The 20,425-nt window shown below is 46.3% G+C and overlaps 1 protein-coding gene and 1 long non-coding RNA gene across 2 annotated transcripts in view; one reads left to right on the top strand and one right to left on the bottom strand.

Annotated features, from left to right (window-relative positions):
* Positions 1 to 13,856, top strand: part of Ankh (ANKH inorganic pyrophosphate transport regulator) — a 146,677-nt gene extending 132,821 nt beyond the window's left edge. The window contains exons 9-12 of the mRNA XM_008821772.2: positions 6,948 to 7,077; positions 9,524 to 9,647; positions 10,201 to 10,300; positions 11,893 to 13,856. Coding sequence (XP_008819994.1) covers positions 6,948 to 7,077; positions 9,524 to 9,647; positions 10,201 to 10,300; positions 11,893 to 12,006 — 468 coding nt within the window. The 3' untranslated portion in view covers positions 12,007 to 13,856. The remainder of the gene's footprint in view (positions 1 to 6,947; positions 7,078 to 9,523; positions 9,648 to 10,200; positions 10,301 to 11,892) is intronic.
* On the bottom strand, positions 254 to 6,940 carry LOC115068198. Its single transcript, XR_003847575.1, has 3 exons — positions 6,285 to 6,940; positions 4,588 to 4,738; positions 254 to 2,776 (listed from the first exon to the last, which is right to left on the bottom strand). It is a non-coding gene; the product is annotated as an uncharacterized LOC115068198 (long non-coding RNA).
* Positions 13,857 to 20,425: the final 6,569 nt, after the last annotated feature.

Here is a 20,425-nt window from a genome sequence, read left to right on the forward strand (position 1 = left end):
AATGGGAATATTGACATGTCTTTGAGAGTAGTCGAGCTTCTCTCAGCTCTTCTTATAGTTTGAGAGACTAGGGTCTCAAAAACTCAGTGATCACTGAAGCCACCTCAAGCTAGAGGCTTTTGGATTCTTTGCCAATTTGATGGATGAAATTCACAGGCCACAGAGTGTGAATTTTTTAAGTTATTTTATTATAGGGATCTAAGAAAGAAGGAAAGGAGGATGGGAGGGAGGGTGGGCTCCTGTACAGCAGGAAGGTTCCCCAGGAGTGGGATTCCACTGGGCCTTTCCCTTGGAGTTAATGAGCTGGTCAGTCTCATTCCAATTTCAGGTGTCCAGAAGCCTTGAAGTTTCAGTCACCCCCTCAATATGGTTTCCTGGAAAGGCATACTCCTTTAGGAGAAAGAGATGAAGAAAAACAGGACCCCCTTCCTGGTATCTCTAGCCTCTGGTCCTGGTAGAACCAGAGACAGTTTTTACTTAATGGGGTCTTTTTACCCTAAACTGCTTCACCATTTTCTGTCTCCTGTTCTCACCAGTAGTCTGTGGAAATCATGGGTAAATACATAAATGAAATCAGTCCTGATCTCACTGTCTCTAGATGCGTTCGGACACGGATGAATCAAGTGTGGCGTGCCCACACCAGAAGAACCACTGTGTGCTACATGGCTAGACTTTCTCAGTGAAGGAAGCCAGCCTTAGACTTACTTTCTCGGGTCAGCTCCTTATGTCTCTCAGTGTGGACCTGTCTAACCAGTCAGCAGACTCGCTCCTCCGAAGAGGGCAATGATCACAGAAGCCCTGTGAAAGAGAGGCCATCCCATCTCAAAGATGAAGACACTGGGGTATTCTTGCTGGGAAGCAAAGTATAGAGAAACAGTCTGGGAATTCAGCCCAGACAGGCAGGCAGGGTGCAGAACCAGTCACTAGTAGCACCTAGTAACCACCTTTCTCAGGTCTGTATTGTTAAGCACTAGCTACCCACTGGGGGATGTCAACCTAACTAAACATCAAGTCTTTCTAGTAAAAGCTCCAAATAATGATGGTATCCAGGACCATCTATTTTTAACTCATAACAGCTGTGTGCATTTACTACTAATTTTAGTTATTGGGTCATGGAGAAAGCTTTTTGAGTTCCTAAAAAGTATAGCCAACCATTTATGGAGAAAAAAAAAAAAAAAAAAAGAGTCAAAACCAGAGCACTGGGCAACACTGTCTATAGAGCAGACGTCTCTGAGGACATCCAACAATGGATGCCCCTCTGTCCTAGCCAGCAGTGGCTTTGCATATTCTCTGAATTCAAATGCCAGTGGAACAGCTGGCTTTTCAAACCCTAGTCCCAAATGCTGTCTATATGACTTAACCACTGTTCACCTGAGCTTTGATCACTTGGCCTGGCCGTGATGTCTGGCAGGTTTCCCGATGTCCAACAGCTCTCTCCCTCTCTCTGTGCAGTGCAGCTTGGAAGGTCATCACTCTAGTTAGCCCATGTGTATGGACTGGAAAGTATGTGCCACCCACCCACCTCAGAGAATTGCTTAGGGTTTGTTTAAGATTCCACACAGATTGGTCTCCTCTCTCCCCCATTTGTTTCTGTCCGTATGCGCTGTTGGATATTAGTTTTATACTTTGGGCTCTAATTCAGTTCTGTTCTGTTGTGTTGCTTATATTGTTCCCACCTCGGCCGTTGGTGGTGGTGGTGCCAGTCTCCTTGACATGACCTGCTTTTGCCTTTTGAGCATGTCCTTATTCCTTGGCACCATAGATCCTCCAGGCTATCTTGCATATCCCCAGTTCTAGTCCTGGAATGAGTTATTTCTCTAAAGAACTCTGGGTCCTGTGATTGGACAATAAATAGAAAACCCAAGATCTGGGCTTAGGGAGGGTTATTCTGTTTTGAAGGCTACTTCCTAAACTCTGCAACAGAAACCCAGGAAACAAACCATGCTCATTGTCAGTAGTTTGTTAGGTTTTCATTCTGGTTTGGAAAAGTCAATGTCACTGGCCTCGCAAATATTTGAAGAACATAGCATGTCATGGTCAACCAGGAGGGTATGTTCTGAGGTAGACTACACTCAGCGAACTCAGTAGAAAAACATTTTTCCTAAAATACCCTTTGTTGGATGAACTCCAAAAGCTTCTTGTTTTCTGAAATACTAATTCCTGTTACCATACTAAGACACAAAATAAGACCTGCAGGTAGGTTGTTGTGGCTTTTAGATGACATCCTTCTGCTTCTAAGTTGTTTGTATTTCTTTTCTGGACAGTGCAGGAAATATTCCCTTTTTGGAAGAACTGGTGGAAAAGCAAGGCAGCATTTTCTTACTGGAAACATGAATTCAGAGACTTCAGGGAAAGAGAAAGGCTTCCTAAATGTAGGACTCCTGCCCTTTAATGGCCTTTTTTCTGACTGGACAAAACAGCTTTCAGTTTCCATGTTCCTAGTAGACCAAGAGCTAGATCTTCTGTGTGTGTGGTTGAAAACTCAGAAGATCTCTGTGGCATGTGTCTTTGATAAGGGGCATTCAGAGTGTATGTGGTACCAGACAGGAAACTGATTTAGGAGTGCCAAGTGGTACTGTCTAACTTGAGGAAGGGGATACTGAACTGTGCTCCCAGGAAGCTCCCATTAAAGGTCCATCGAGCTGATAGTTGCATTCAAGGGACCAGAAAGGTAGACACACCTCTCCAGGTCAGCTGCCACTGATGCAAATATCTCCACTGATGTGGGCAAGCTCCCTTTCATGCCGCCCCTCTCCATAGGATAGCTGATCATTTCCTACAAGACAGAAAAAGGCCTCAAGGTGAGTGGTATCCATGTAGAGAGGCCAGAGGGAGGAAGCATCTGACTCGTTTGCTGCAGAAGCACGTTCCCAGCATCCCTCTCTCTGGCATGCAGTTACACCCTCCTTTTCCTTGGTTTATTGTGACTTAAAAGCCATTTTACAATGATTTTGCAAAACCCAGAGAGATTGCAACATGTGTCTGAGGCATTATCTCACATTCATATCATCTCTGGCTGCAAAATAAAGCACACTAATGATTCCCTTTAGGAAGCCTATGTTTTGAGCGGAATATGGCCTCCTGTTGCATTCTACCCACCAGGGAAACACAGAATGACTCACTAGGTAGGTATAAGGCACAGATCTATGGCACACTTGGGATAGACTCTCTTATCACGACTGTATACCTCTTTACTGCCATGGAATATTTAGAGGCTCCCATAAAGCAGCCCTGCAAAGAAGGGTCTTTCATCTGTTTGTGTGATGGATATAGACAAGGGAATAAATTGTCTCCCAGCACCATGCTTGGTGCTGTTTGGGAGTCATTTGAAATGGCTGCCACGCCTGGGCACGGGCACAAGTGATATAGCACTATTTAAGACCAGCAGCTATGCAGTGGGAAAAGATGACAGGCCACTTGTCCTTGGCTCTCAGGTAATAAAGTCCTTCAGCTCCAACTTGCTAGCTTTTTCCCTTCATGTCAAAATGGGGTATGAATCTGACATTAAGCACCGAAACTAAAGGATAGCACATCTGCTGGTTCTGAAAACTGGTGGGATATATTTCCCAGATGCTGATGAGTCACAGGGAAAAGTCTGTTGCATTTATACAATGAAACATTTATAGTAGATTCTCCAAGGTATTTTTTTAGTGTTTCAGTATGGCATAGTAAATAGGACCAGTCGAATTCCATGAAACTTAAATTATCCAAAGTGTAAATGATGTTCTAAAATTTCAATGTTCTGTTTATACATGGCTGTAATTCATTTTCTAATATATTCAGTTTTATTTTAGACAAGACATGTTTGTATTTTAGGAAAAGGAGATAAATATTTGATGGAACTGGCATGTTTTGAACATTATCTTCCAAAGTTGCAGGTTTCTTAAATCAGCACAAATTTTAAAGTTGGTTTTATTGGATTGCTCCCAGTAACCGTGCTCCAGCCCATAGACTCTGGCCAGCTTCCCTCCAGCCCTAGTTCTTCTCCTCCTCCCTGAGGCTTGCCCCTCAGTTCTTCACGTGGCCTATAACTGTGGTGAACGATGATACTCTGGGATATTCTTTTGATGGATTATGGTATTCTAGTCTTTAGTTTTCCCTGGAGTTGATTGTCTTATTTTTCTTAGCGTTCTGTGTGCTTAACCCTAATTTAGTCCCACATTCCCTCTGTGTAAATCCCTTGTTGTGCGTGCAGACCAGCAGGATTCCTGTCTCATCTAGGTGTGGCTTGCTGCAGTGCGGACTTGCTGACCTGAGAGCCTGGCGCCTTCCTAGGCTCACCCTGTACCTCTGTCTCAGGGCTCCCTCTGCCTGTTTCCCCCATGTTGCTACCTGTGTTTCTTTCTTTCCCTGACTCCTCTGATTTGGCAGATCATGCACCAGTAGCCTCCTGGGAAAATGTGCATGAAAAGTGCAATAGTTGATACTGTCAACTTGACAGGCTCTAGAGTCACTGAAGAAACATTTCTGTGAAGGAATGTCCTACATTGTTGTTGATGTGTGCCTGGCACACTCCATGAGCTGGGGGTGGGGTGGGGTCTCAGCGAAGAAAATGAAGAAAAAAATGGGTACACAAGTATCCCTTACCTGCCTTGTCCTCTCTGCTTCCTGTGGGTGATGCCATGGGACCAGCTGTCTCATACACACTCCTTCTTACCTCTCTGTCCCACCATGATGGCTTGGACCTTTGCTTCAAGCTGTGAGCCCAAATCAACCTTTCCATAAGTGCTCTGGAGTGCTGTGAGACAAGTAATTAATGCAGAAGGTGAATGTTTCAAGGTCTTGGGTAGTGGAAAGGTCTTTCTTTAAATTTTGCTCATCGACAGTTTTGGGGTTCTGGGAAATAAATCACCTGCCCCCAAACCTGTTGCTGCAGGTCTTCTAGGTCAGAGCTGCCGAGAAGCCTCAAGCTGCAAGCTTTGGTTCTGCTCTGTCCCCAGCACTGTCAGTATTGTGTCCTGCTGGCTCTTGGCCCATCCAGGGCCTACCTCCCCAGGATGCCCTTTCAATCTCAACTCCTTTCCATTCTAACAGTCTCCCTGTAATCTCTTTCTAGAACTCCTATTATCAGAATATTTGACCCTTATTTTCTTTTTAAAAACTTGTTCTCTTATTTCTTGTACTTTTATCCTTCAGCACTGTCGTGAGAGACTTCTGACTCCGTCTTATGTTCAGTTAGTGGCTTTGCATTTCTGCGTTCATCTTCCTAACCCTCCGATCCTTTTTGCTCTGTGAATGTGTTTTAGAACATTCCCATTCTGTTCTCAATTCATGGATACAGTCTCTTCTCATCTGAAAGTGTCAAGGGGCAGAAAGTTGTTTTATTTTTGTCTTTCTTTGATGACCTGTCAACAATGTCTGAGGGTGTGTGCTCGAGTTTATAAGAAGGGGCACTGGCAGCTTGGAAGCTCTGAAGGTGACCTCAGGGCTGCAGTCTATCACCTGTGTGAGCTTCAGGTCCTGTGTGTTGCAGGTTTCCTCACGGGTCCAGCCCACGAGGGACTGCAGGGAACGAGGGTTCTGGCCAAGGTGGGGGTGAGTAGCGCAGAATCAACACACAGACTCTGGGAGCTGGATGAGAGCAGGCACTAGGCGAGGTGCTGCAGACTCGTTTATTGCTGGGAAGGGCAGGCCTTATATATCTCTCCCCCTGCCCCCAGTGACCCATAAGCTGGTGAGTTGATCACTGATAGATCCCCTCATCCAGGCAGGGTCCCCTCATCCAGGCAGATCGTAGGTTGGCTATTTTGCGGAAGCACAGGCTGCGCTCTCAAAGCAGAAGCTGTGTTCTCTTAGTGCAGCCTGTGCTTAAGCCTGGCACTTCCTCTCCTACACCTGTGGCACTGCATTTTTGGGGTGCCTTGAACCTTTAGGACTCCAGTTCTCAAGCTAATAAGAAGACACTCTGGGGCTGGAGAGATAGCTCAGTGGTTAAGAGCACTGGCTGCTCTTGCAGAGGACCCAGGTTTGATTCCCAGCACCCATGTGGTGGCTAATACCTGTCCTCTAACTCCAGTTCCAAGGGATCTGATGCCCTCTTCTGGCCTCTGTGGGCATTGCACAACATGGGTGCAGTTACTTACATGCACGCAAAACACTCATACACCTAAAAAATAATCTGAAAAAATTTAGTTTAGAAAAAAGATACTCTGGTCTCCTGCCTGAGGGGCTTGGCTGGTTTCCTGTGTTGTGGGAGCGGAGGAGAATGTCACCCTGTCTGTTGTCCCAGTTTTCTCTGTACCCCAGTCATGCCAGGCACCGTTTTACCTTATCCAGAGACTGACCTGAGTCCTCACAATTCAAGGCAAACAATCACAGTCAAGGGGATAGTGTGCGAATTGCCAGCCCGCCTTTGGTGCTGCTTCCCACTTCTGGATCTTGGAAGGGGAAGTGGGACATGAGCTCTGCACTCTGTCAGTTTCAGGTCCCAGTCTGTTAAACCCATTTTGCACTTGTTCATCTGCTTTTCCAAAGTTCCAGATTTTGTGGCTGTTGTTTCTTCCTTTATCCTCTGTACTTGAGAAGTTGCCAAGATGTGCATTACTCTGAATATCACCGCGGCTCTCTAACATCCAAATGCTTTCAGGTCACTTTCTATCCATTTTGCTAAGGATGTAAAAAGATGTATTAATGAATGTGTGGTTACTCCTCGGAGAAAGCAACTTGATTCCCTTCCCTGGTCTCATTACCCATCCAGATACCACCTACAGTGGATGTGCAACATGGGCCATCCCTGTGGAGCAGGTGCAGTAAATGGACTGGCGCCCTCTGCTGACAAGTGAGAGCAAGGCAGGGACATGCAGCTGTAGGCCTGGGGTGCCACTACCTAGTGAGCAGGTTCACCACCTCTCAGAACGCTTCAGGGACCATGTGATTCCTGACTTTATCACTGTACTTGTTTGTGCCGTTTCCTCACAACCTTGTTCAATGTCCTGTCCCACCCCCAGCTCTGTTTTGTGATGTTCTGGACCCCCAACGTGTCTGAGAAGATTTTGATAGACATCATTGGAGTGGACTTTGCCTTTGCAGAACTCTGTGTTGTTCCTCTGCGCATCTTCTCCTTCTTCCCAGTGCCAGGTAAGTAACAGAGAATGAAGGTTCCTATTTATCCTCCTGCCCAGCGAAATCATGCCATTGACAAAGGTCCTATTTCATCCTGAGCTAGAAAGATGTAAAGACAGTAGCCAGCAGGTTGAAAATTTTGACACGCAAATCTATATATGAATTATAGTTCTCAGAACTATATACTAAAAAGCCAGTTGTATAGTATGACAATTTGCAAAGTAACATGAAAAACAAGATTGAAAAATAGAGTGAGCTTACTGCTAAAGCCTGGAGAGGGCCGGGTGTGGTGGCGCATGCCTTTAATCCCAGCACTCGGGAGGCAAAGGCAGGCAGACCTCTGTGAGTTCAAGGCCAGCCTGGTCTACATAATGAGTTCCAGGACAGCTGGGGCTACAGGAAGACCCTGTCTCAAAAAGACCAAAAAACAAACAAACAAAAAGCCTGGAGAGGAACAGAGGAAAAGGGGGACTCTTAGACAAAAAGAATGCAGGGTTCAGATGGTACATGGCCAAACGATGCCAAAACTTAAGCCAAAGGGAAAAGCACCAGGGGTACTGTAAGAGATTTAAGACGAAGATCATGCCAAAGCACATGAGAAAACCAGGCTGTGGGGTGAGTGATGAGCATGTGACTGTCACTAGTACATCTGTACCTGTGTCTATATGATGGGGGGTATTCTGTTTCTAGAAGTGGCTCACTAACCTGGTAACAGGGGCCTCAAAAGTCATTACCGAGAGGAAGACCTGTGTGCATTGTCACCTAGTCAAAAATAAATTACCTGGGTCAGGAGTGTAGATTAGGGTTCAGTCCCCAGCAAACCAAAGACATAAGAGCAGGAGACAGAAAGGATTAATTGCCTTCCTCAAAAAAAAAAAAAAATCTACCTAGACCACTAAATTAGAAGCGGCAATTAGTTTACAAATCAAGCAATGGAAGCAGTTCAGGCCAGGACCAATGGCATGCCTTCCAGCCCCATGCTGCCCCAAGTGAGGCAACAAGCAGCCCCCACTGAAGCTCCAAACCTTCTTTCAGTTCTCAGGGATGTCACCTGCTGTGGCAGGAGTGAAGGGATTGACAAAAGCCCACAATAATAGGATGGCGTCTGGTCTTTGTTGGGTAGACACTGGGTGAGCAGAGCATTAGGAAGCTGATGGCAGATGGCTGCAGCTGGAGACCCAGACACATAGGGTTCATTTTTATAACAGTGATTTAAGAGGGGCCAGAGAGCCTAGACAGCCCAGCTCTTCGGGGAGGGAGGGGTGTTAGCTTCGGTCTCCTCTCAATGCCACTGCCTGTTTGTAAGATGAAAACCTTCCAGTTGTCAAGCCCCACTGACTCTTCAAAGTCTGTTGGGTTTGTGCCACCAGATTAACACACACCTGAGACCCTGACCCTCTCCTTTGGGCAAATTTAAGTGGCGCTGTCTGACCGCTAGAAGAAAATGAGCCTCATTCAAATTACATCTCTACCCCCTGGTCTAACACACTGGTAAACCAAGAAAACAGTAGGGTAGTGGAGGAAATTCAGTGGCAGAGCAGCTGCCAGGCATGTGTGAGGCCCTGGGTTCAATCCCCAGCACTGCAAAAATGAAAACCAAAAACATCCAGCAGGTCTACTTGCAAACAGACCAGTCCTGGAAGTGAGCATTACCCAGAAGTGAGCAAGTATAGAGACTGCTGGTGCTATGCAGAGGGAGTAAGGGCCCCAGCCCCCCAGGCCTTTCTGGTTTCGGACAGAAGCTGCACCTTTAGGTGCACCAGCCAGGGCAAAGGTCTATGCCTTCCATTGTTCCTGTGCTGTCTGCTTGTGCCTTCTTCTACACTCACAGTCTGGATGCAGAGTGGGTGTGGAAGTATGTGCACTGATACTGTGGGGTGGCACATAGCAAAGGAGCTATGGCACCCTGATGGAGAAAGGGAAATGGCCGATGGTGGAGAGTTGGGGGTAGTCCAGAAAGACATGGTGGGGAGTAAGGCCAAGAATCACTATTCCCCCATGTTCCTATCCCCTCTATTCAGTAGGAGAGTGACAGCTTCTGGTCCCAGCTCTTCTGGTCGCTAGGCATCAAAGCTGCCTCTTCTCTCTGGGCTTTCTCTTCTGTAGGAAGATGGTCAAAGCTAGACTGGAGGAGAGGGTAACTGGGCTGGGCGAGACCATCCTGGGAGCAGCCAGGCCCACCAAGAAGACAGTGATCATGCTGGAGCAAGGCACCTGCCTGCATCTGGCCATCTAGACACAGGACGGAGGAGACAGGAAGCAGTGGGAACAGACTGACTCCAGCCAGGCTCCAGAGCAGGGATCAGCAACCCTCAGGAAAACAAGAGACCAGCTGTGGACCATAGCAGCCAGGCTGGAGTTCCAGCCAGTCTTCAGAGTTGCTGCCCTGGCCAGCAGCAGTAGGATGGGAAGATATGGGGTTGAAGCAGACCACAGCTGACAAGTCATTCTCTCCTCACAGTGACTGTGAGGGCCCATCTCACTGGGTGGCTGATGACACTGAAGAAAACCTTTGTCCTGGCGCCTAGCTCTGTGCTGCGGATCATCGTCCTCATCACCAGCCTTGTGGTCCTGCCTTACCTGGGGTATGTGGTCAGGGCATTTGGTAGAATCCTTTGCCCTTGAAGTATTCTGTCTGAAGAATTAAATCCACATTTCCAAGTGAAATCCCCAAGCATATTAGAGCTGGAAATCCAGAAGAATGCTTTTCTATCTGGCACCAGTAGAGGCCTTTGAGATGCATGCTAACCCATACACAGAGGACACTCAGAGTGTCTGCTGTGCTGAGGAAGGTGCAAACCAACTGAAGGGAGGAACGGGCCCTGCCCTCAGAACTCCCTGTCCCTAATGAGGGGGACACAGCAAGTCTGGGTCAGCAAGTCTGAGATGATAGTGATAGGCCAGGAGCCTACTGTAACTGGTCCCACAAGGGTGAGAGCTCAGCCCTGAGTCACAGTCTACCTAACCATGAGTGACTGTTAGGTGCAGCCTGTCCTGAGCCAGTAGAGGACATCATTGCTGTCCCCTCTGGTCTGCAGTATTCCTGGGTTTAATCAGTGCTGGGTGGGTTTGTCATCATCTCTATAGTGTCTCAACTTGGCTTTAACAGACAAAATTCTTTTGCACTCTCATTTCTAGGGTGCATGGAGCCACCCTGGGCGTGGGCTCCCTTCTAGCAGGGTTTGTGGGAGAGTCCACCATGGTCGCCATTGCAGCGTGCTATGTCTATCGGAAGCAGGTAAGAGACACTGGCAACAGCTTGCAGGACAATCAGGACCTTTCTTTCTGCCTCCACAGACCCTTTCCCTTGTCAGCCCCACTCTAGGAAGTCTCTTCTAACCAGTGCTGGGCCATCTCACCCCCCTACGTAGTCTCAAACTTCATGGGGTTATGTATCTTTTTTCTCCATGATCTCAGGATCTTATTCACTCAGATGAGATTAACAAGGGTGTAAATACAAGTAGAGATGAAAAGGGGCCCAAGGACAGAGCCCTGGAGTTGCCCGTGCTTTCAGGCCAACGGGCTGCAAAGAAACCAGCAAGTAATGTAAGAAGACCAGGGAAGCAAGGACAGCCAGGAGAGACCAGGGATAGATGATGGAGCGCTTGGCAGAGGGTGGGGTTGAGGAGGTAAGGAGATCTGTGACCCCATCTGGGTGGACTCATGGTCTAAAGAGCCAATAAAAAGGGGAAGTTGAAGACTTCAAGCACAAACAACCCTTTAGAGTTGTTTTGCTCTAAAGAAGAGGGCTGTGGACATGATTTCAGAAAACCAGTTAAGATGGGGTGTGATTTGGTGAAGTGCTTGCTTCCGGGTCTGACTCAGTGAATGGGATGTCATTATGGAAAGGGACAACAGAGCCAGTGGGCCAAGTGCACAGGAAAAGGGGTGGGAAGTGAGGAGAGAACCTCCACAGCGAGTGGTGGAGGAACAGTCAGGGGAACTCTGATGGCATGTGAGTCAGCTGAGAAAGGGCCACACTGAAGGCTGGAGACAGAGGAGGGCATGTGAAAGGCTGAGGGTTGGCCAGGAGACTAGGAAGCGAACGGCCGGGAAAGCGGGGCACGAAGGCCCAGCCACGTGGAAGTCAGTCCTGTGGTGGGCACACAGCTCAGGACTCCTATGATTAGAGATTTGAGCCTAAGTGAGTTCAGGGTTTTACCTGGCAAATAGGACTAAGGAAAAGCGAGGATGTGATTCTAGGTAAAGCTGAGGAGATGTGAAGGGATACTTAGGAGCCATTGTGGTTGCTTGGAGAGGAGTGGATGGAGAGTGGGTCCTGGGAGGATGCTGGAAGAGGCTACAGTGGAAGCCAGGCTCCTTGTGTGGATCTGTTACTCAGAGAGTGTCAAGAGCACACAGTGCCTGAGCTGTGGCTGATCCTGAGTAGCTGTTTCTGCAAGGATTACGCAGCAAGGCAATGAGGCCAAGAGGAACAGGGGGTGCACTGCGGACAGAATGAACCCAGAGCCGTCAGAGGGACCAACTGATGACAGATGGGGAGAACTATTCTAGAACATGAGGTTCCAAGTTTGGGGTTTTAGGGAGGAAGAAAGCAGCTGCCAGGTGGCCATGAGGGGTGAGAGGTACAGGGCCTCCATTTGAAAGGGCTGCAGGGAGCCGGTGGTGTCCAGACCCAGCAAGTACATGAGCATCTGAAGTACAAGGAACACACTGAACTAGAGTCAGCCTGGATGAGTCACCTCGGGACACAAGACAACATCAGCAGCCCCCGTCCCCTCCCCAGGATCCCCTGCTCACAGTACTGCTATGGTATGACTGCTATGGTATGTCCTGTCCAGTCCCATTGACCATTCTTCTTTGATCTAGAAAAAGAAGATGGAGAATGAGTCGGCCACCGAAGGGGAAGACTCTGCAATGACTGACATGCCTCCCACAGAGGAGGCGACAGACATCGTAGAAATGAGAGAGGAAAATGAATAAGCACAGGACACCACGGGGCACGGCAGGGACAGTCGAGACGACACTCAGCATCATCTCCTCTCTCCTCCTCCCATCATGTTTCTTTCCTCTTTTTTTTTTTTAGTTTTTATTTTTGGTAACGAAAGAGGCCTTGATTTAAAGGTTTCATGTAAATTCTCTAGCATACTGGGTATGCTCACACTGATGTAGGGACCTAAGAAAGGTCTTTACTGTCACTTTCTACAGAGAACCATAGACTTCATGCCTCTGCTTTCATGAAAACCCAAAAGATGTAGTTTCTACTCCTCCCTTGGACAATCTCCACTTTGGAACCAAAGGACTGTGGCTGTGCCATCACCTCTTGGGCCACAGCTGCCCAGCAGGCCACATATTCTTTCTTTCCTGGATGTTTTCGCCTCTCAGCAGGTTAAAGCTCAGCCTCTTGTGACTTGCTCCCAGATACCATGGCTATACACAGAGATGTACCCTGGTGGCCCTCCCACTCCCCTTCCACCGCGGAGTCATGAACTGTCTACCACGCACACACAGGTGGGCAGCACGCTGCAGCCCAGAGGAAAGCCTATGGCCGCACCAGGCCCGTGTATGGAAAAAAATCTGTAGAAATCAGTTTGCAGTGCCACTGGAGCAGCAAACTGGTGTGATCATCAGCATCCATGTTGTATTTTCCTGGTTTCACCAAGTTGCCGCACCCCGCCGTGTATATACATGAGCTGACTTCTCAGAGTTGTCACAGATGTGCATCTCCAAATGTCAGTGCCCTTTCGCATGACCTCCCCGAAGGCTTGCTTTTCACTCGCCTTTCCTGAAGATGGCACTAGAGCGAGTTCAGTGGAGCATTCTAACTTTCCATTTTGTTTCTACAGTGAAGAGAAGCTTTAAGTCATAATCAAGCATTCTAATGCCAGGTCGCTGTCTCGTAACTTCTGGAGTAGATTTATTACCTGGTTCTGCCATTCCCAGTCACTCTGCGGTACAGGTAATTTCGAGTGTAGTACGGTACTTCCCTCACACATAAAGCAAGACATTTTATAAACAAGTATCAAAGTCACTATGTGATAGTCCCTGAAATAATGCATCGGAAATCCATTTAGTGCAGTATATTTTTCTAAGTTTTGGAAAGCGGGTTTTTTCCTTTAAAAAAAATTATGGATACAGTTCACTAAATTCTTGATTTAGTCAAAATAACTAAACTGAAAGAACCTAAACAAAACAAATATTTTAAAGATATAAATATATGCTGTATATGTTATGTAATTTATTTTAGGCTATAATACATTTCCTATTTTCGCATTTTCAATAAAATGTCTCTAATACAATTCGATGACTGCCTATGTGCTCCACATGCCCACAGATGACTCACATTGGACCAATGACCATTATCTTATTTGCAGCAGTTTTGCAAAGGTCTTGTTTATGAATGTAAGAGCTTGTAAATGCCAAGAAAACGATTTTCATGATTAGCCACCTAGTGGAGGGGGGAGAAAAAGTCCACTGATGTAGTCAAGTTAAAAGTTGGAAGGGAAAGAGAAACAAAAGGGCAGGCCTCATGTTTATTTTTCAGTGCTGTGTAATCCTGACGTTAAGACTGTAAGGCCAAAGTTGGCCATCAGCTACATGGGCTTGCATTCACATTTCTGAACAACCAGTGTCCTTTGGATGCGCCCACTATGGGGAGAGCCCTGTGTGCCTCCAAGCCGCTTCTCCATTTACATATGTCAGTGCTGAACGTAAATGTGTAGTTGCTTTGGGGTGATATCAGGGGCAGATCTGAAAAGGTAATTTAAAAGTCTTACTTGTATTGGCTTTTTAAAGTACATGACTAGAAAATTAAACAGCAGTATTTTTTAAGACATGTGACTATTTTCATGCTTCTGGGGTTGGAGCTCAAATAGCACATTGAAAAAGCAAAATCAGCCAGGCATGGTGGCGCACGCCTGTAGTCCCAGCACTTGGGAGGCAGAGGCAGGCGGATCTCTGTGAGTTCAAGGACAGCCTGGTCTACACAGTGAGTTCCAGGACAGCTGGGGCTACAGGGAGACCCTGCTTCAAAAAGACAAAAAAGAAAAAGAAAAATCTTTTCCCTCTAAATTCAGGAAACTCTTCATTATGCACTTAGAACATAGAATTTTAACTCCAGAGCACCTGACCACATTGTGTTAAGAGTTCCAGAGAACCTAGGAAGCAATGCCAGGCCCAGAACTCAGCCTTGGAGCTGTGATTTTATAGGATTTGTTCAAGCCCTCCCCTTGAGGAGCAGGTTTCCTCACTTCCTTTGACCTCTTTTGTCACCTGACATCCTAAGACAGAATTCTGAGCTGGCATACTCTGGTTTGCACCAAGAATTCCACCATCTAGACATGGGCAAAGGGCTACTTTCTCCACTTTACAGTCATCAGAGACAGCCTTTCAACTTGTAACCCAAGAGGTATACACCCAATGTTATTTCTAAACATTTCGTTCAGCTAACAAATGGAAGAGTACTGACCTGTGAAATGTCAGATCGAGGATGGAAAAAGCTAGTATGACTTCTCAAGGTTAAGGGGCTGTTTATAGATAGACAAATACAACTTCAAATTACAAGAGCATGCGGCGGTTTTTCATCCAAATGCTGAGAAATGAGCTGGGAAGGCCCAAAGCAAAGCCAAGAAGCCTGTTTTTCTGAAGGGCAATGGGGTTATTCTAAATGCACACTTGCCCCATGCTTTGCCCTTGTTTACCAGATCTTGGCATACAGGGCAGCTGTAAGTCACTCAGGACAGACAGAAGTAGAGGTGCTTGCCATAGGCCATGAAAGGCCAGGGCCCGCCAGCTGCCAGGCCCAAGGAGTGCTGAGAGGTCTGCACCCTGGCAGGAAACCCTCACTGAGGATTCTTCCTCTGGAACGGCCAAGTGTTTGTATCTGGGTAAATGCCAGCCAGTCACTCTTCACTGTACTGGGTTTGTCTTGGTCAGAGGTACTCCTCCCTCATTTTAAGGAGACTTTGGGGGGGTTAGTATGTGGGATGGTCTCAGAAATGAAAACACTTAATACTGGTTTAAGGTCTATTGGGAGGCTGAGTAAACCTGGACTGCAGTAGAATTCTGTACTTCTCTCCGAGTCTTCTAAATGAACAGCCCTGCACCATTCCCTGCAGTGAGATACAGGGAAGCTCCTGGGTACTGGGTGGGCCTTTAGACTCCAGGCACATTCTCACTTGCAGCCCCTTCTGCATCTGGCAGGACTGAGACAGTAAGGAACAGTAAGACACGGTCCCTCAGTCACGGGAAAAGATATTCCATTATATCTTTAAAGAAGGAAGTCAGTCACTTGGGAGCGAGGGGTATACACACATGATGTGTCCTGGGATGAAACCCAAGGCTTCATACAAATACTAGCCCAACACTACACTGAGCTTCAGTCTACCCTCCAGCTTTCCCTACCCTCTTAATTGTTCCCTTAGCAGATATTTTCTTCTGAAAATAACAGAAGGAACTTTTTCTAGAAGCACACCATTTAAAGCTTTAGGAGCTCACTTGACTGAATTTTTCTGTCCATACTGAAGCAGGAGAATGTTACAAAACAGGAAATATTAATATTCTTGTAATTAAATTATGTTACCTTGAGAAATGTTTTCATGTATTTCATTTATTTCTGCCTCAGTAAAGCTGGGACTCGACCATGCCCAGGAACATCATGTGGTGCTGTCATAAGTAGCCAGGCCTCAGGCTTTGCAGAACTGATTGCCAAACTGAGGGTGAAGTCATCTGTGCACTACCCAGGAAAAGGGGGTCTTTTATGTTCTAAGTTCTGTCCACTCTTTTATAACCCAAAGTGTAATGCAGTCTTTGGTAGGGATTGGAAAGGTGAGCACCTGTGCTCACATGCAGCCAGTTCAAACACCCAGTGGTTCCTGGCTGCCTCCTCCATACGGCCCGCACATGGCTCCTTTATAAAAGTATTTGAACCATAGCAAAGCAGGGTGTGAGCGATGTGTTTGGTAAACAGGCGAGATTCTCCTCTGTGTGGTTATTCTGAGTCTCTATTTTTGTCATTTGAAGCAGCAAAACATCAGGTGACTCATCAGCTGATCTAGCCACACACGAAACAGGATGTAGAGAAAAATCTGATGAAAACTGTAAAAAGCCTGGGTTGCCTGCTCATTCAAAGGCTAGTGTCTAAAATTAACATGCCAAAGTTCAACAGGAGAGAAACTGGACTATGTAATCAGAGTAACCCAAAGTCCACTCAGAAGTCAGAACAGGTAACAGTTTACTGTCTGATCTCAAAAGAGAAAATCAAGAGAAGACAAAGAGGCTTTCAAGTTTAAGCTTCATTTTGTCCACAAGATGGAAGGTCAGGTTTTAGCTGTTAGTTGATGCAGCTCTCTGCTGGAAAAAGCACCTAAATCAGAAGGAAACCTCTGCCACATACAAGTGGTTCCAGAATTAGAATCACTACCTTCCAAAATTTCAGTAACTTTTTCTAAGGATTTTTATGTGTATGTCTGTGTAAGTGTATGTGCACACTGTGTGCAGGTCACGCATCTGTACACATGTGGAGGCCAGAAGAGAGCATTGGGTGTCCTCTATCACTCTTTTTTTTTCCCCTTTGAGGCAGGGTCTGTCTCAACTTGGGTTAGGGTTAGTGACACTTGGGGCTTGTAGTCTGTCTGTTATGTTGCTATGTTAGAAGCCAGTAAGACCCAGCAGTCCTTCTCCAACCCCCTAGGACCTGGGGTTATGGGCATTTACGAGAATGCCTTGGCTTGCTTATTGCATGAATCCTGGGATCTGAACTCTGGTTCTATGATTTTAGAGCAAGCAATCTTAACCACTGAGCCATCTCTCCAGCTCCATAATTTTTTTCCTCTGCTTCACTGGCAGTCAGTCAACCAGTCTCTTAAAACTTGCACAAGAGATGTACTTTTAGAATGGCTATCAGATACACATGGATTTAGTGAACATTTTAATTTTTTAAAAAATTTCTTTTCATGTGTATGAGTATTTTGCATGCATGTATGTAAACACACTACACGCATGCAGTGCCCTCAGAGCCCAGAAAGTGTTGGATCTCCTGGAACTGGAGTTACAGACAGTTGTGAACTGTCATGTGGGTGCTGGGAACCCAACCCAAGTCCTGCAGTAACAAGTGCTCTTAACCACTAAGCCATTTCTCCAGCGCCCTCAGGGGACTAAAAAAACACTTTTTATAGACTACCTATTTCTGTTAGGCCATGTAACTTCAAGTGCATTTATGAGCAAGACCTGACATCCGCTTTGTAGACGCAAATGTAAACCAATATATACACACTAAGCACAAAAGCAGGAGCCTTTTCACTCAAGAAATGTAGATGGTTCCTTAGGTTAAGGAAGAAAGGAGACAGGACAGACCAACTAAGAAAGGTTGTGACACAGCAGTAGTAAAGGCCCATTAAGGGAAGACTAATTCTCCTGACGGAATAGAGACCTAACATTCCAAGCTACCCAAAAAGGAAGTTAATACAGTCAGACCAGTCAATCATCTGGCCAAGGAATTACCCCTCAGGAGGGTGGGACCACTCCTAGGAAGATGGGTCACCTTAATCCACACTGAAGAGACAGGTGGGATGATTATCCCCTTAATGTGATACTCCTTTCCCTTCCGGAATTCATGCCCTCCAGCAGGAAGGAAGCCCTGAAGTTCGGCTGGGCCTGTCCACCTTTGAGTCCTCACCCTTCTTTGCCTTTTTGTTCTTTTTCGGATACTAGTTGGAACTTGTGCTTTTGCTGTTACTTTGGGCTTCCTTACTCTTTCTCTAAAGCTCCCTTCCCTGCCATGGTGACTGCCTGCTACCATGTGGCTGATCTCCTTGCCAGCTTCAACAAAACAGCATGGCTTTTTACCTTCTCTTCACCAGGCAACTGCTGAGATTGACAGCTTGCTTACCCTCAGATTTTTCTTTTAAATGCTAATACAGCTGGGCCTGGTGGTGCACACCTTTAGTCCCAGCCCTTGGGAGGCAGAGGCAGGCAGAGCTCTGTGAGTTCAAGGCCAGCCTGGTCTACATAATGAGTTCTAGGCCAGCTGGGGCTATTTGGAGACCCTGTCTCAAAAAAGACCCCCCCCCAAAAAAAGCTAATACAGTTGTCCTCAAGTTTCCATTTGAATGCATCTTTAACTTCTTTTACTAAGACCCCCAAGAGGGGACCCCAAATTCCCTCATCTAGCACCCCACCTGGGACTCCAGCCCCTCCTTTCACAAGTCTTCTTTGCTTGCCACTTTTGACTTTGAATAAACAGTGGCTTTGCTCGACTTCAGACTCTTTCCTGCCTTTTAAAATTCTTTAGGTGCCAAAAGCCCAAACACATTCCTATACACCTAGCTGTTTTCAGTTAACACTATACACATGCACATTAGTGATTGCTGTAAAACTCAAGAAACAAACGTTCCCAGCCATGGCTTCACATTAGGCCAGACTTACTCTCGTTCCCTGCAGTGTATGGCTATGGACTTCTAGGACCCACATTTGCAAGAATGAGCTTCTGAAGGTAAATTTCATATTACCCTTATGTCACAAAATAGACTGAGGGTACATCTCACCAGTCAACACCCCACAGAATCAGCAGTGTCTCCATGAAGCAGTTCTATCACCCCAGTAGTGCAATATCTAAAAGGTTTGTGGAGGCAAATACCTAGCTCCTGAGAGTCGATGGTATGTTTGGGTTTGCTTAGTGCTAAGGCGGTTATCCAAAGTTAGTAGGACCGAGGTGCCAGAGAGCTTCAGAAAGCTGGACAGAGCAACACAAGATAATTTGTCTAATACCAACAAACCCACACTCACTTAAGAGGTTCTTCCAACCTAGAGGACTAAGGCCTGCAGCAAAACTTTTTCCATTTTAGCAAAATTAAGTCACTGGGAGCCGTTCCTCCACGTGTGCTGTGGCTATCAGCTTACAGGCTTTTCCCGTTCACAGCAACTGTTTAACTTAAACTGTTGAAACCAATCAGAGTAAATTTTGTGTAGCCTTTGATTAAAACTGACTACAGCAGTCTGTGTAAAATACATGTCCAATTTAAACAATGCTATTCATGTACTTTAAGTTTGGGCATTTTTAATATTTATGACTTTTGTTTTATAGTTTTGGGGGAATTTGTACCTCTCACACTGTCAGTAGGTTTCATACTCCAATTTAAGCTTAAAGTCTTGGCATATAATTACAGTTGTTCTTAGTTTCTTATATCCTAGTCATTAGTCTTTTTACTCACCAGTCACGACTTCCTGAATCCTGACTATACAGTTTCCTTTTTTTCCAAATTTACATGTTAAATTTGGCCCTTTGTCTCAGTAGCTAAAACCTCTAACTAAGCAAGGGATATTTCTCCTGACTCCCTGTCATATTTAAATATCTATTTTTTCAGCTATTTTTTCTGTAATAGGATGGTTCTTACTTCCCACCACTTCCGTCATACTGAAAGCACTTCTCTGAACCTGTCCAACTTCTCTCCTTGTGTGACAATCCCCCAGATTGGAACATGTCAGCAGGTCCAAGAGAACCTGCAGCTCCCCCTCCCACAGCTGAAACCCCACTCTTAGCAGCCTTTGGGTGGGAAGCTCCGCTTTTCAAACCATGACATCTTAACCCAAGGATAGGTCTGTCTCAATTCTTCATGTTAGTGTTGTATTATACACCATAAGATTATGAACATTCAAATGATTGGCTTCAGACTGTGAGTTTTCTTCTTTACTGCTTTAGTTCATCTTTTAATTAGCGTCGGTACATCTTAAACTGATTGTGGATTTGATTTGATTTGCTGCATTGTTTTGCCTTTTGAGAGAGAATCTCACTGTGTAGACAAGGCTGGCCTGGAGCTCATAATTCTCTGCCTCACCATGTGAGCTCCAAGGTACTTGGAACACATATCTTCCTGCCTAGCTAGTCAAGGTGTGCTCCGTTCCTGGCTACCTTTTTAAAGACAGTTTGGAGGTACACGGACCCAAGTTACATTAGCTTTCTCTGTGGGGAGGGGCACTCTGTTCCCCTCCCACTTTACCTTGGCATGTGTCTAGATACATCACATTCATCACCTACACACACACACACACACACACACACACACACACACACAGAGCGCAGTAGATAGTTTGACACAGCAGAGCAGCACACACACACACACACACAGGTTCCCCCCAACCCTGTCAATACTGTCTCCTGGTAGCTCTGCTTCACCCCTGTGCTTGTGCCTAGCTTGGGGGAGGGGGGCTCATGGGCCCAACCATCCTTTTCCAAGCCTTCCTGACAGAGGCAGCACTCAGTGGAGGAAGGCAGGTGCTGCTTGCCTTTCACCCCACCTCTTCTACTCCCCAGGATTCGGCTATGTTTTTGTCCCAGGATTCGGCTACGTTTTTGTTTGGGAGGCCGTGCCTGTGTGGAGGGGAGAGGACAACTTGCAGGAGCCAG

This window comes from Nannospalax galili, unplaced genomic scaffold (assembly GCF_000622305.1).
Source record: "Nannospalax galili isolate Female #2095 unplaced genomic scaffold, S.galili_v1.0 scaffold207, whole genome shotgun sequence".
Classification (NCBI taxonomy): Eukaryota; Metazoa; Chordata; class Mammalia; order Rodentia; family Spalacidae; genus Nannospalax; species Nannospalax galili.